This window comes from Zalophus californianus, chromosome X (genome assembly GCF_009762305.2).
Source record: "Zalophus californianus isolate mZalCal1 chromosome X, mZalCal1.pri.v2, whole genome shotgun sequence".
In the NCBI taxonomy this organism is placed as follows: Eukaryota; Metazoa; Chordata; class Mammalia; order Carnivora; family Otariidae; genus Zalophus; species Zalophus californianus.
In genome coordinates, this window is record NC_045612.1 from 603,998 (window position 1) to 620,357 (window position 16,360).

General features: G+C 37.0%; 1 protein-coding gene across 3 annotated transcripts in view; it reads right to left on the minus strand.

Moving 5' to 3' along the window:
* The window catches only part of LOC113930548 (clathrin coat assembly protein AP180-like), a 45,629-nt gene that overhangs the window by 13,771 nt on the left and 15,498 nt on the right, over positions 1–16,360 (minus strand). For 2 of the 3 annotated variants that reach the window (XM_035725573.1, XM_035725571.1), the window contains 4 exons: positions 13,289–13,372; positions 13,146–13,179; positions 8,792–8,918; positions 452–508 (listed from right to left, as the gene is read on the minus strand). In XM_035725573.1, coding sequence (XP_035581466.1) covers positions 452–508; positions 8,792–8,918; positions 13,146–13,179; positions 13,289–13,372 — 302 coding nt within the window. The remainder of the gene's footprint in view (positions 1–451; positions 509–8,791; positions 8,919–13,145; positions 13,180–13,288; positions 13,373–16,360) is intronic. The other variant, XM_035725572.1, reaches the window with a different exon arrangement.

Sequence of the window (16,360 nt, forward strand, 5' to 3'; positions counted from 1 at the left end):
GGGGTAAATTTCATACCACTGGATTTGGCAATGAATTCTTCAATATGACACCAAAAGTCCAGGCAACAAAAGAAAAAAAAAGTAGATAAATTGGACTTCATGAATGTAAACTAAGGTTTAGTTGAATCTCTTTTATGTGCATATTGATTATTCCTATTTTGGATTATCTATTAATTCTAGAACAGCTTTCTCTAAACTATCCCACTACCACACATCCCTTCTCCTCCCCATTTCTAGGGTTCCTTTCTCTATTCCCTTTATCCATCACACAAAGCCTTTGCTATATCATTTCTCAAAGGGCTGCTAATTCTTTTTCTACTGTGAGGGAAGGATGTGGATGGATTACCTTCCATTTTAAATGATCTATATCATGCTTTTTTTGTTAGAGCAAACCATGGGGAATTTTACCCACATCTCTTCCTCTTGGTATCTTAAAAGGGTTTGTTCTTACCGTTCTATACGTAGGCACTTGCTGTGAAGTCACTGGATAGCCCACTGGAGGCAGTACCTTAAAGAAAAGGGTCAGTTACTGTATAGTACATTTTCTACTAGTATTTAATAAATGTTATAAGAGACAGAAAAAAATTCTGCTACATATTTAATTTTGAGAACAAATATATGGAACCATTTCTAGCCAGGACAATGATCTTTCCTTGAACATGACAAATTTAGGACTAGACAGACATATTAACTAATGAAATAGAAGAAGGAGCACAGAAAAAACCCTCACATATCTCGTCAATTGATTTCTGACAAGGGTGCCATAGACCATTCAATGGAAAAAGGACAGTCTTCGGCAGATGATACAGGGACAACTGGATAGTCACATGCAAAACAATAAAGTTGGACCTTTACCTCACAGTATATACAAAAATTAACTCAAAATTGATCAAAGAGCTAAACTTAAGAGTGAAAACTGGAAGAATCTTAGAGGAAAACATAGGTGGTAACTCATACCATTGGATTTGGCAGTGAATTCTTAAATGTGACACCAAAAGTCCAGGCAACAAAAGTAAAAAGCAGATAAATTGGACTTCATGAAATCTCTAAAAATTTTGTGTATTTAAGGACACAATCAAGGGAGTAAAAAGACAACCCACAGAATGGGAGAAAATATTTCCTAATCATATATCTGATAGGGGATTAATATCCAAAATGTATAAGAACATCTACAATTTAACAACAACAAAACAAATAACCAAATTCAAAAATGGCCAAAGGTTTTGAATAGACATTTCTCCAAAGAAAATACACAAAAGGCAAAAAATCACATGAAAAGATGCTCAACGTCACTAAACATTAGGGAAATGAAAATGAAAATCACAATGAGATATGAATTCACACCCATTAGCAGTGGCTATAATAATTTTTTTTTAATCCAGGAAACAAGTGTTGGTGAGTGTGTTCGGAAGCTGGAACCCTCATGCATTGCTGGTAGAAATATAAAGTGCTTTAGCCACTGGAGTAAATGGTATGACAATTCCTAAAAAAATTAACCATAGAATTATGATATGATCCAGCAATTCTACCTCCAGATATATACCCGAAGAACTGAAAGCAGAAACTCAAACAGATATTGGTACACCAGTGGTCATAGCAGCATTATTCACAATAACCAAAAGATGGAAACAACCCAAATGTCCATCAGTGGATGCACGGATTAACAAAATGTTATAAATATATACAATGGAAAATTATTTTGACTTAAAAAAGAATGAAATTCTGAGATATGCTACAACATGGATGAATCTTGAAGACATTACACTGAGTGAAATAAGCCAGACACAAGAGGACAAATAATGTGTGACTGCACTTATAATGAGGTACCTACAATAGTCAAATTGATAGAGACAGAAAATAGAAAAGTAAACATCAGCAAGTAGAGTACGGAAATCACCAGAATTAAAAGTACCACTGAACTGGCAGTAATTTATCCTTTTTCCCTTCCATTATCCTCCACACTGGACTGAAAGCAGCTTGAAACCTGGAAGAGATCACTATTGTACAGATGAGAGAAAATTCCATGAGTCTAGCTCTGACCTGAGTAGCTCTAAAGAGAACTTCGAAAGCTCAGAGAAAGTCAGAAAGTCCCCCAGTGTTTTTCCTCTTTCCTCCTTTTTCTCTATTCTCTCACGCCCCGGCTCCCAGTGCTATCAGGGCAACAGAGGTGGCCAATATTCCAAGGAGAGAAGTTTTCTTCTCCATTAGGTGGAGCTGTGGCTCCATGAGCGGAGAGACAATTTTTTTTTTTTTTTTTAATTCTCTCTGTCCTACCGCCACTTGGAACGCTGACTTGTCTCAATCACAGAAGTGAGTAGGGTTTTGGACCAGAGGAAAATACTGGAGAGAGAGCAGAGATAGAAAAACACAGGGACGCTGTTTGTGAATTCCTGCGCTCATGGTGCCCCTCCCTCCACCTGTGCAGGGGTAGGTTTGATTTTCTTTCAATTCAGTTTTTATTCAAATTCCAGTATAGTTAACACAGAGTGTAATATTAGTTTCAGGTGTACAATATAGCGATCCAGCACTTCCATACAACACCCGCAACACGGTGCTTATCACCACAAGTGCCCTCCTTCATCCCCGCCCCTAGTTCACCCATCCCCCTCCACCGCCCCCCTGGTACCCATCAGGGTCTTCTCCATAGTTAAGAGTCTGTTTCTTGGTTTGCCTCCCTCTCTTTTCTTCCTTTTGCTCAATTTGTTTTGTTTCTTAAATTCCACATATGCGTGAAATCATAGGGTATTTGTTTTTCTCTGACTTAGTTCACTTAGCATTATACTAGCTCTATCCTTGTCATTGCAAATGGCAAGATCTCATTCTTTTTTGTGGCTGAGTAATATCCGTGTGTGTGTGTGTGTGTGTGTGTGTGTATGTGTGTGTGTGTGTGTGTGTGTGTGCATACACACCAAATCTACCAAATCTTTTCTTTCCTCAGATCTTAGAGTAGGGTTCAGTGTAGGGCTGGAATAGGGGTAAGGGTTAGGGTTATGGCCAGGGTGATAGTATGAGCTTATTGTTCTGTAGTTCAGAGACCTCTACAGAGGGATAAATTTAGGGCAAGTGTAATAGTCAGATTGACGGGTTAAGGTTAGGCGTTAGCAGTTAGTGGTTAGGGGTAAAGTTTAGGGTCTGGCTTAGGATTGGGTTTTCAATTAGAAGAAAAAAAAAGAAGAATACTCTCTACCTCTATCCATGTCATTACACATGGCAAGATTTCCTTGTTCTTCATGCCTGAGTAACACACCATTGTATATATACACCAAATATTTTCTTTCCTCAGATCTTGGAGTCGGACTTGGTGTAGAGTTGGCATAAGGATAAGCATTAGGGTTAGGGCTGGGATAAGGGTATGGGCCTACTGTCCTGCAGTTCAGAGACCTCTACAGAGGGATGAATTTAGGTAGAGGGTTATGATCAGGGTGAGGGCTTAGGATTAGGGGTTAGTGGTTAACAGTTAGGGGTTAGAGTTAGGGTTTGGCTGAGGGTTAGGTTTTCAATTAGAATACTCTCGAGCTCCATCCATGTCATTGCAAATGGGAAGACTTCATTCTTTTTATAGCTGAGTAATATTCCACTATAAATATATGCCACATCTTCTTCATCCATTCATGTATCGATGGACACTTGGGCTGTTTCCATGCTGTCAATAATGCTGCTGTCAACAATACTGCAGTAAACTTTTGGATGCATGTATCTCTTTGCATTAGGGTTTCTGTGTCCTTTGGGTAAGTACCCAGTAGTGATTGCTGGATGATAAGGTAGTTCTATTTTGAACTTTTGAGGACCCTCCCTACTATTTTTCAGAGTGGCTACACCAGTTTGCATTCCCACCAACAGTGCAAGAGGTTCCCCTTTTCTCCCCATCCTCACCAACATCTGCTGTTTCCTGTGTTGTTGCTTTTAGCCATTCGGACAGCTATGAGGGGATATCTCATTGTGGGTTTGATTTACATCTCCCAGATGATGAGTGATGCTGAGCATCTTTTCATGTGTCTGTTGGCCATCTGTATGTCTTTCTTTTAAGATTTTATTTTATTTGTCAGAGAGAGAAAGAGAGAGAGATTGCACAAGCAGGGGGAGCAGCAGAGGGAGAGGGAGAAGCAGGCTCTCTGCTGAGCAAGGAGCCCAATGTGGGACTCGATCCCAGGACCCTGCGATCATGACCTGAGCTGAAGGCAGACGCTTAACCAGCTGAGCCACCCAAGTGCCCATCTGTATGTCTTCATAGAGAAATGGCTGTTCGTGTCTTCTGGCCATTTTTAAATTGGATTATTTATCTTTGGGGTGTTAAGTTTGATAAGTTCTTTATAGATTTTGGATATTAACCCTTTATTGGATATGTCACTTGCAGATATCTTCTCCCATTCCATGGGTTGCCTATTAGTTTTGTTGATTGTTTCCTTTGCTGTGCAGAAGCTTTTTATTTTAATGTAGTCCCAATAGTTTACCTTTGCTTTTATTTCCCTTGCCTCAGGAGATGGATGTCAAAAGAAAGCCAGGGTAGCAATATTTATATCATACAAAATCGACTTTAAAACAAAGACTGTAGGGGCGCCTGGGTGGCTTAGTCAGTTAAGTGTCTGCCTTCAGCTCAGGTCATGATCTCAGGGTCCTGGGATCGTGCCCCTTGTCGGGCTCCCTGCTCAGCGGGGAATCTGCTTCTCCCTCTCCCTCGACTCCTACCCCCTGCTCTCTCTCAAACAAATAAATAAAATCTTTTAAAAAAATAAACAACAGGGATGCTTGTGTGGCTCAGTCAGTTAAGCATCTGCCTTCGGGTGAGGTCATGATCCCAGGGTCTTGGGATCAAGTCCCACATTGGACTCCTTGCTCAGCGGGGAGCCTGCTTCTCTTTCTGCCTGCCACTTCCCCTGCTTGTGCTCTCTCTCTCTCTGACAAATTAAATAAATAAAATCTTTAAAAAAATAAAAGACTAACAAAAGACAAAGGAGGACACTATATAATCATAAAGAGGATGATCCAATAAGAAGATATACCAAATTGTAAATATTTATGCACCCAACATGGGAGCACCCCCAAATACATAAAACAGTTAATAACAAACATAGAGGAATTAACCAATAGTAATACAAATAATAGTAGGGAACCATGACATCCCACTTACATCAATGGATAGATTATCCAAACAAAAAATCAACAAGGAAACAATGGCTTTGAATAACATACTGGAACTGATGGGTTTAATAGATATATTGAGAACATTCCATCCTAAAACAGAATACACATTCTTTTCAAGCACACATGGAGCATTCTCCAGAATAGATGACATGTTAGTTCACGAAACAGGTCTCAACAAATTCAAAAAGATAGAAGGCATACCATACATCTTTTCTGACCACAGCACTATGAAACTAGAAATTAACCATAGAAAAAAATATGGAAAGCCCACAAATACATGGAAGTTAAATAGCATGCTATTAAACAATGAATAGGTCAAAGAAGAAATCAAAGAATAAATCAAAAATTACGTGGAAACAAATGAAAATGAAAACACAATGGTAGATCTGATCTTGATGAACATACTGAAGAATGATTACAGGGGAGAGGCCAACACCCAGGCCCCAGGCTGACCATCGGGTGGCACACATGCAGGACAGGCCCGAATAGCAGCACAAAGGCTGCAAAAACTGCGCTGACACTGGTTGGAACCACAGGCCAGAGAAGGAGGCAGAATGTGCAGCTTAAACCTACCCAGGTCAAATCCCTGCTAAAACACAAATACCAACATTCTCCATAAAATTTAATAAGGCCCAGAGACAAAGTAATAGTCAAAAATGTCCAGGACGCAATCCAACAAAGTAATAATCAGGAATGTCCAGGATGCAATCCAAAATTAGTTGACCCATGAAGAGCCATAAAAATCTCAACTTGCATGACAAAAAGGTAATCAACATACACCAGTGATGAGATGACACAGATGGTGAAATTATCTGACAAAGACTTTCAAGTGGCTATTATAAAATGCTTGCATGAGTAATCGTGAACACTCCTGAAATAAGAGTTAAAATAGAAAGCATCAGCAAAGAAACAGAAAATATAGGAAAAGACAAATGGAAGTTTCAGAACTAAAAACTGCAATAACTGAGATAAAAATACACAATTGAAGGACCCAATATCAGAATGCAGATGACAGAGGAAAGATTCACTGAACTTGAAGACAGACCAATAGAATTATTTATTCTGGAGAACAGGGAAAAAAAAGACTTAAAAGAAACAAAAAGAGCCTCAGGGACCGGTGGGACAACAATCTAAAGGTCTAATATTTGTGTCATTAGAGTCACAGAAGGGAAAGAGAATGACTATAGTGCTGAAAAAAAAACATTTGAAGCATTAAGGGCAGAAAACTTCCCAAGTTTGGCAAAAGATATAAAAATGCAGATTCAAGAAGCTGTACAAACCTGAACAGAATAAACTCCCCAAATCCATGCCATCATATTCAAACTTCTGAAAATGAAAGACAAAGAAAAATATCTTGAAAGCAGCCACAGAAAAACTATGCAATATCTATAGGGGAACAAATGATTCAGATGACAGGATTTTTCACCAGAAACCATGAAGGCAGAATAAGGATTTTTCACCAGAAACCATGAAGCCAGAATAAAGTAGCCCATCTTTCAACTGCTAAAAGAAAAGAACTGTCACTCCAGAATTCTGTATCCAGTAAAAATTGCTTTAAGATTGTAACACTACATCAAAAACTAATGATGTAATGTATGGTGATTAACATAACAATAAAAAATTTTTAAAAATTGCTTTAGGATTAAAGGTGAAATGAAGCCATTCTCAAATGAAGGAAAAATAAGAGAATTCATAGCCAGAATTGCTAATGGATGTTCTTCAGGTAGAAAGGAAATGATACTAGAAGGAGATTTGGAATATCAGAAATGAAGGAAGAGCAACAGAGATGGTAAGTATCTCAGTAGATATAACAGGCTATTCTCCCATTCTTGAGTTCTGCAAAAAGTGTAAGATTGTCTGATTGGTCTTTTCAATGTAACATAAAAGGAGGAAGGTAAGGGGACCTGTATGGTGCTAATGCTTTTACACTCCAATTGAAATAGTAAGATTTTTATTCTAAATGGACTATGAAAAGTATGTATGTTGTACATGCTAGAGCACACACTAAAAAACCATACAGAGAGATATAGTCCAAATCACAACATAGAAATTAAAATGAAATACTATTCCAAAATATATTCAAAGAATCCAAAAGAAGGCAAGAAAGAAGAGACAGAGGAACAACAATGACGATGAACAGAGGGAAAAAACCAGAAAATAACAAAATGGTAGCCCTAAATATAAACACATCAGGACCTAATTGACATTTATGGAACATTCCACCCAACAACAGCAGAATACATGTGTTTTTAGGTGTTCACAGAATGTTCGCCAAAATAGACCATACCCTGGGTTATAAATCAAATTTAACAAATTTAAAAGAACTTAAAGCATACAACATACTTTCTCTGACCATAGAAGAATTAAATCAGAAGTCAATAATAAAATCATAACAAAAAAACTTCCAATGCTTAGAAATTAAACAACATACCTCTAAATAATCTCTGAGTCAAAAAGAAATTAAAAATACACTGAACTGGACAAAGATGGAAATAAAACATCTAAAGCAGGGACTTAGTGGGAGTTTTATACCATTAAACAATATATTAGAAAAGTATCAAATCCATTATCCAAACTTCTTTCTTCAGAAACTAGGAGAAGAGCAAAATAAGCTCAAATCAAGCAGAAGGAGGGAAATAACAAAGATAAAAGCAGAAATCAATACAATTAAAAACAGAAAACCAATAGAGAAAATTCAATAAAACTAAAAGTTGGTTCTTTGATATGTTCAACAAAATTGATAACTCTGTAGCAAGATTGCCAAAAACAGAAGACACAAATCACCAATATCAAGAATGAAAGAATGGAAATCACCAGATCTTGCAGCCATTTAAAGGAAAATAAGGGAATAATATTAATAGCTTTTCTAACGTAATTTGACCCCAACTGTTAGGTTGTTTCTACACTTCTTCCTATTTATTCCAAACCCAAAAATTTCCTTGCTAAGAACCTTTCTAGGTTCTTAGTCATCTGTGTCCACTATGAAGCAGCACAGCCACACCTTTCCTCAGTACATTTTGAAATTACTTACTCCTGTTTCCCAAATCCTCTCAAAATTCTTATTCCTAGAACGCACCTTAGCTGCATATTAGGAAAAAAAGTCACTACATGTACTCAATAGATAATATGCAGTTTGTTATATCATTGGACCAATGAAGTTTTAAAGCAAAATCATATACAAATAGCACAGGTCCACATCCTTAAGCCCTTGGGGCCAAATGTATTTTGGAATTCAAAATGTTTTGTATTTTGGAAAAATAATTTAGAGAGAACACAAAGAATATATTAGTAACACCCCAGGGGGGGCTGGAATAGCACCCTGTTAATCAAACACATTAATATCTCTGTAGCAAAACACAAATGCAAAATTCATGTGTGAATATTTACAGTTAGATAAATAATAACTACAGCCTCATCCGAGTTCAGGTAAAGTTTTGCAGCCAAAAGAGTTTGCTGCAAACTTAACCAAACAAAAACCCTTGTTTTCTGGAGCTTTTTTAATTTTAGAATTGCAGATAATTTATTGGGGACCCATATTTCAACTTCCAATCTATTAGCAACTCCTGTCAGTTCTAGCTCTCAAATCTCTTTCTTTTGATCTACTGCTCCCATTCTAGCATTCTAGGTAATAATACCTAATAAACATTACCATGTGGGGAACAGAAGGAATAGAAATATGTTTCCAGAGGGTTGATGTGCAGGTGTAGGTATTCAACTGCCACTTCATTCCATCAGCAATTTCCATCTCTGAAGGCTGAGGCCACTTCATGTCTGATCTAAGATGGGATATATAAATCAGCCCATTTTGGAGAATGACACATCTACCATTTTAACATAAAGTCAGGATATAGCCCTTGAGACAATGTTCATGCTTCTCAACAGATAAGAGATAATAGGAAGGAATCACAAAACAACGCCAAAAAAAAAGACCATTGGCTGTTTTGTATATGAAATTAAGTTATCATTTCAAAACTAAAAGTTTCTACTGGTTTTTGCTAGATAATGCCAAGTTTAAATTTCCCACTAATAAAGTTTGAGAGTTAATAGAAAGAATTCAATAGTAGCAGTTTCCCATAAATAAAGGGACTTGAGTGAATATCTTTTATTCTAAACTATCTTAATAGTGTATCTGGAGAAAAAAACTAGTATACCCTCATGGTAGTAGGTCAAGGGGCACTAGGGTAAGAGGCAGAAGTATTACATTCTGAGCCCCACGAGGCTATTCACTAGCTGTGTAACCTTGATTAAGTAACTTCTTCCTTTACTTGTAAAATGGGGATAAACAATGCCTTACCTATCCACTTCATAGAATTAAAGTTATTTAGGAGAATAAATAATACTAGATAGAAAATATATCATATGAGAATAAATAGAATGAAAAGGAAACAAACTCTTATGGTTCTTGTCTCTAAAAGCTCCTATTTATTCCATATTTGTCATTTGACTTAGATAAATTTAAGTTTTATCTACATGATACAGAGTTTAAAAAGTCTTAATGCTAACAGATCCAAAACCAGAAGCATCAGTCACCAATTCCCCTTCCAAAAGGTAGCCACTCTTTTCTTTATGGTATTTAATTCCATAATCCTAATAAAAATATGCCTATACTACTGTATCTTAACTTATAAGTTTTAGACATTATTGATTTTCTTTGGAAGATCTATCACTTACACCATATCCTACTTCCCCTCCGACCTTTCCACATCTACATCTTTATTTTTTAAAAAAAGATTTTATTTATTCATTTGAGAGAGATGCAGAAACAGAGACAGAGAGCGCACAGGTAGGGGGAGAGCAGAGGGAGAGGGAGAAGCAGGCTCCCCGCTGAGCTGGGAGCCCAACGTGGGGCTCAATCCCAGGACCTGGAGATCATGACCCAAGTCTAAGGCTGACGCTTAACCACCGAGCCCCCCAGGGCCCCCCACATCTAGTTTATGTATATATGAGACCACTAAGGAGGTTAATGGCCCTGACTCTAGAGCAAGATTGCCTAGGTTCAAATCCCACGTCAGGCACTTAATAACTGTATAAGGTTGGGCAAGTTACAGAATCTCCATATCTCAGTTTTCTCACATGGGAAATGTGGATTCATTGCATTCATTCAACAAATATCCATTAAACATCTACTAGGTGCCAGGCACTATTCTTGGTGCTTAAAATACATAAAACGGATGAAAATACCTACCTTCATGGAGCTTATGGTCTAGTGGAAATAATAACTATCTCAAGTTGAAGGATTCTTTTCCTGGAGACATCTCTCTTGGAGTTCTATATCCTTCTGTTCCAATCTCTCTAGGCCAATTGTACAAATGTCACCCTGGAATTTCCATCGTTGCTGTATCAGGAATGCTCCCCACCTCTCACTGCAGTAGGGCTCTCTTTTTCCCTGAACCCCATGTGCTTCTCTCTCTTAGTTTTACTTCTCTCTTTTCTTAGAGCATACCCTGTAGGAGCTTCCTGAGCAAAGGTGCACGGTAGGTAATTTTTTTAGATTTTTTTGAATTTTGAAAATGTCTATTTAACTCTTGCATTTGGTTGAGAGCTTGTCCGAGTACAAAATTCTAGACTGAAAATAAATTCCACTAAGAATTTTTAACAGATTGAAGTACTGTATTCTAGCTTCCAGTGTTATTAAAGATCCAGAGTTACACTTACTCCTGATTCATTGTTTGTGCTTTGTTTTCCTCAATTCTTGACACTTTAACCTTTTCTGTTCAATCCCTACAATATTAGGATGTTTCAAAGTTCAGTTCTGGACCTACCATTATCCTCTTTATTCTCTACCAAGATGAAGTGATCAAGCCCTTAAGGCTTTTAGCTCCAGCTCTAAAATCCAGACTCCTATGCTTACCTACCTCTTAGATGTCTCATACATATCTGAAATATAACATGTCAAAAGAGAATGCTTAATTCAACTTACCAACTCAAACTGTTTTTCCTTCAATCTTTCCCATCACGATATGTGACATTACCATCCATGTAGTAGCTCAAACCAAAAATTTAAGCACCATCCCTAATCCTCTTTCCCTCACCTCTAATAGCAGGTGCTATCAACTCTACCTTCAAAACATGTCTCAGACGCATCTGCTTTTCACTATACCACCTCCAGTACTACCATCTCAGATGAGGTGTTTCTATAATTCCTTTTTAAAAACTTATGTGTGGATGGGACTGGAGGAGATGATGCTCAGTGAAGTAAGTCAAGCAGAGAAAGACAATTATCACATGGTTTCACTTATTTGTGGAACATGAGGAAGAGCATAGAGGACATCAGGAGAAGGAAGGGAAAAATGAAGGGGGGGCGGGAATCGGAGGGGGAGACGAACCAGGAGAGACTGTGGACTCTGAGAAACAGACTGAGGGTTCTAGAGGGGAGGGGGGAGGGGGGAGGGGGGAGGGGGGAGGGGTTAGCCCGGTGATGGGTATTCAGGAGGGCACGTTCTGCACGGGGCACTGGGTGTTATGCGCGAACAATGAATCGTGGATCACTGCATCAAAAACTAATGATGTATTCTATGGTGACTAACATAACATAATAAAATAAAATTTAAAAAAATAAATAATAAATAAAATCTTTAAAAAAATAAATAAGTAAATAAATAAATAAATAACATCACACTAAAAAAAAAAAAAAAACACCTGATGTGGTATTTGGTCCATACATGTCTCTTGGATGAATTTTGTTTATATTTTGCTTGGAAATCATCAATTTACTCCCAATTTTCAAATATGTTGTTGCCAAACTCTTGCATAAAGTATTTGCTTTTATTTTAGTCTCGCCTACACCTGTGGTTGTGTCAGCCCTCTTAATCTTCATGTTGTTATACTTTTACACTCTTTTCTGCTTAGTCAGAGGATCCTCTTTTATTGGACTTTACAAAGAAATAAGTTTTGCATTTATTTTTTTGTTTGCAATTTTCTTAATCTGAGCTTTTATCTTTATAAATTTTATCTAATTTGTTTTTTTATAATTTTACATAGATTTCTTAAGATAAAAACTAATTCTTATTAATTTCTCTTTTTTACAGTGAAGAAATTTTCCTCTGAGTTTAGCTTTTGATAGTTATCAAACTATGTATTTCCTCTTTGGCAAAGGATCATATTTTTAAACTTATAGTTAAGATTTTCATGCTCAGTTTTTTATTAACAAGTTCTGATTTCATTAGATTATGACAGAATGTAGCCTGTAAAATTCTTTAGTTTTTTTTGTCATGTTTTTCTTTTTTGGTTGCTCTGAAGAAAATAAACATTGTGTGTGTATGTGTGTGTGCACACACTCAGGATTATTATTTATTATGTATTTTTCTCAAGTTCTTCATGTATTTCTAATAATTTTTACCTTATATATTTAAATTTGTGTGTACACAAAACAGTGCCTCCATAATAAGTGTCTTTTATCATTGTATGATATCCTTCCTTATTCTGTTTAGTGATTTTAAACTTACATTCCACAGTGTTTGTTGTTAATATTATCACTTCTGCCTTCCTTTGGTTTCCATTTGCCTGCTTTTTGGAGTTTTTTTTGCCTGAAAATGTAGGGATTCACACACGGAAGTAACATTGATTATCTTAAGATGCTGAGGAGCTCCAACTGGTGGTTTTATTGTCTTTGTTTAATAAAATAAAAAATAAGTATTATTCATTTAGTACAGTCTATATAATAAAGCAAGAAAAGAACCAAAAGTACAAAAACTTTGAGAAATGCCAATATTTAAGACACGCTTAGAAAAAGAAGATCCTTCAGATGAACCATGAAGGGATGAGAACCATGCAATACATAATACGTTGCACTTTAACCAAGAACTTCACCTACAAAAACTGGGATAGTATATAAAGAGTAACTTTTCTACTTTAATTTTTGAAGGATATTATTATAGAGTTTTGTAACAAATGATTCCTATATCGAATTCTAAAATAATTATTTTCTAGTTGTTAATCTCATGAGTCTCCTCCTCTAACATGTATGTATTATCAGCTGTCCTTTTTAAATAATAAAAACTTACTTGTTGACTGGGCTTTCTCCAAGGTTAAGATCTGCTTCATAAAACAAACAAAGTTTACATTATTTTTGTATACTTTTTCTTAAAATGCATTTAAGTATATATATATATATATCTGAAATATTGATTTAAAAATAGATGCTTACTTCCTACAAGGCTAGCAAGTGAGCCATCCAGATTGTTTGCTATGATTTTTCCACATTGCTGTCTGGCTCCAACAGGTTTGTGGGCTTGTGAAGGTAACGTTGGTTATAATATGTCATATAGGGAAGATAATCTGAAAATAAGAGACAGAATTAGATGAAAAACTAAGCCAAATTTATATCAATAATGATATGCATGTACCTCCCGTTACAAACTAACAGCACATCAAGTTCTTAGGTTAATGAGTTTAAATAAAGTCATGTTAAATTATTCATTAAATACATTTTAATTGAGGATTTGTTAGACACCATACTAGGTGCTAAAGATACACCAGTGAAGAAAAAAAAGATAAAAATCCCTGCCTTCTTGTAGCTTACATTCCACTGGAGACAGAAAATAACCAATACAAATGAAGTATATGTTAGATTGTGGTAAGTGCCGAGGGAAAAACAACAGAGAAAGAAGTATGATATGTTGGTGGGGGAGGGGGTATGTAAATTTACATAGGAAAGGCTCACTGAGAAGAGGACTTTTAAGTAAAGACCTAAAGTATGTGAAAAGTGAACCATGTGGACCCAGCAGAAGGAACAACATGAGCAAAGGCCCTCAGGAAGGAGGATATTTGAAGAATAGTGAGGAGGCCAATGTGTCTGGAGTCAGAGTAATCAGAGGAGTCAGAAAGGCAATTCAGGGCCTTGTAAAGAATTGTAAGGACTTTGCATTTTACTCTGAGGCCACCATCTTAGGCCACCTTCCCTGAGATGGTGAAGCCACTGGAGGGATTTGAACAGAGGAGAGACATGATCCATCTGACTTGTATTTTAATCAGATCACTCTGCTATGTAAAGAATGGACTGTAGAGAGCAAGGGAAGAAGCTAAGAAGTGACGGTAACTTGAACTAGGGTGGTAGCACTGAAGATAGTGAGAAGTGGTCAATGTTTAGATATGTTTTGAAGGTAAAATCAACAGGTTTGGGGTGGAATATCAGAAGCTTAGTTTTAGACATATTGAGTTGTAGAACCCTATTAGATAATTCAAGTGAAACCACTGGATAGACACTTGGATATATGATTCTGGAGTCCAAGAGAAATGTCTGTAACTAGAGATACTAATTTGGGAGTCCTTATCATGTAAATGGTACTTAAGGCCCTGAGTCTGGATGAGGTCATCTAGGCAATGAAAAAGTATACATAAAGAAGAGAAATGAGGGAAAATCAGTAAAAAAAAAAAAAAAAAAAAAAAAAAGTCTAAAAAAGAGCCAAGAGTTACATAAGAAGAAAACCAATAGGCAAACTGAAGGAAGTGGGAGTGATGAACTAGGGGGCCTAGTAAGATGAAGATCAAGTAATCACCATCGGATCCTGCAACATGGAGGTGACTGGTGACTTTGACAAGAGTCATATAGTGGCGTGGGGGATAAAAATAGTGCTTAACGTAGCTTATGAGGAAACAAGGGAAATTTTAACAGACCTTTCTTAGTAACTCTATGAACAAGCAGGCAAAATAATGAAAATACAGAGGATTTGAACAACACAATTAACAACCTCAGCCTAATGGACATACACAGAACACTGTATCCAGCAATTAAAGGATACAGTGTTTTCCAGTGCACATAAAACTTCCACCAAAAAAAATGATTGTATGCTGGGCCATGAAGCAAGTATCAACAAATTCCAAAGGACTGAAATTATAAAGAAGGTTCTTTGACATAGTGCAAGTAAGCTAGAATTCGGCAGCAAAAAAGATCATTAGAAGATCCCCATATATCCAACAGACACATGAAAAGCTGCTCAACATCACTCAGCATCAGGAAAATACAAATCAAAACTACAATGAGATACCACCTCACATCTGTCAGAATGGCTAAAAGCAACAACACAGGAAACAACAGGTGTTGGCAAAGATGTGGAGAAAAAGGAACCCCCTTGCAGTGTTGGTGGGAATGCAAACTGGTGCAGCCACTGTGGAAAACAGTATGGAGGGTCCTCAAAAAGTTAAAAATAGGACTAGCTTATGATCCAGTAATCTCACTACTGGGTATTTACCCACAAAATACAAAAACACTAATGTAAACAGATATGTGCATCCCTACATTATAGCAGCATTATTGACTATAGCCAAATTATGGAAATGGTCCCAGTGTCCACTGATAGATGAATGGATGAACAAGATGTGGTACATATACACAATGAAATATTACTCAGCCATCAAAAAGAATGACATCTTGCCATTTGCAATGACGTGGATGGAGCTAGAGAGTATTACGCTAAGCAAAATAAGTCAGTCAGAGAAAGACAAATACCATATGATTTCACTCATATGTGGAATTCAAGAAACAAAACAAACGATCATTGGAGGGGGAAGAGAGAGACAAAACGGACTCTTAACTATGGAGAACACACTGATGGTCAGCAGAGGGGAGGTGGGTGGAGGGTGGGTGAGCTAGGTGATGGGGATGAAGGAGGGCACTTGTCCTGATGAGCCCCAGGTGTTGTATGAAAGTGCTGAATCACTGTATTGTACACTTGGAACTAATATAACACTGCATGTTCACTATACTGGAATTAAAATAAAAAATAAGATAAAAAGATCCCCATTTCCCATATACATGAAATTTTAAAATGCACTTCTAAGTAACACATGGGTCAAGCCCTGTGCTAAGCACTCTAGAAGTACTGATTCATTTATCCTGACAGCAACCTTATGAGGATCAGGAAGCTGAGGCACAGAGAGGTTAAGTGGTCTGCCCAAAGTCACACCATCCATGAATGGTAGAATGGAATTTGAACCCAAGCACTCCGGTTTCATGGCAGGTACTTTTAAATCAGTGATTTAAGGAAAAAAGTGCTTGCAGCTGATCATAGGATTGTCAACAGAATTGGTTCAAGCAATGAGGGTAAAGGCAAACCACAGGCCTTTATAAAAGAATAGCAGTAGCTCCCCATTCCCCCTATACTTGGTTTGGAACTCACATTTGCAACAGACTGAAGCCACAACTTGTCAAAAACTGTATTTACCCTTCTTGTAATATCTGTTGTAAGCACTAATGATTCCCAAACCACGGGAACTCAGA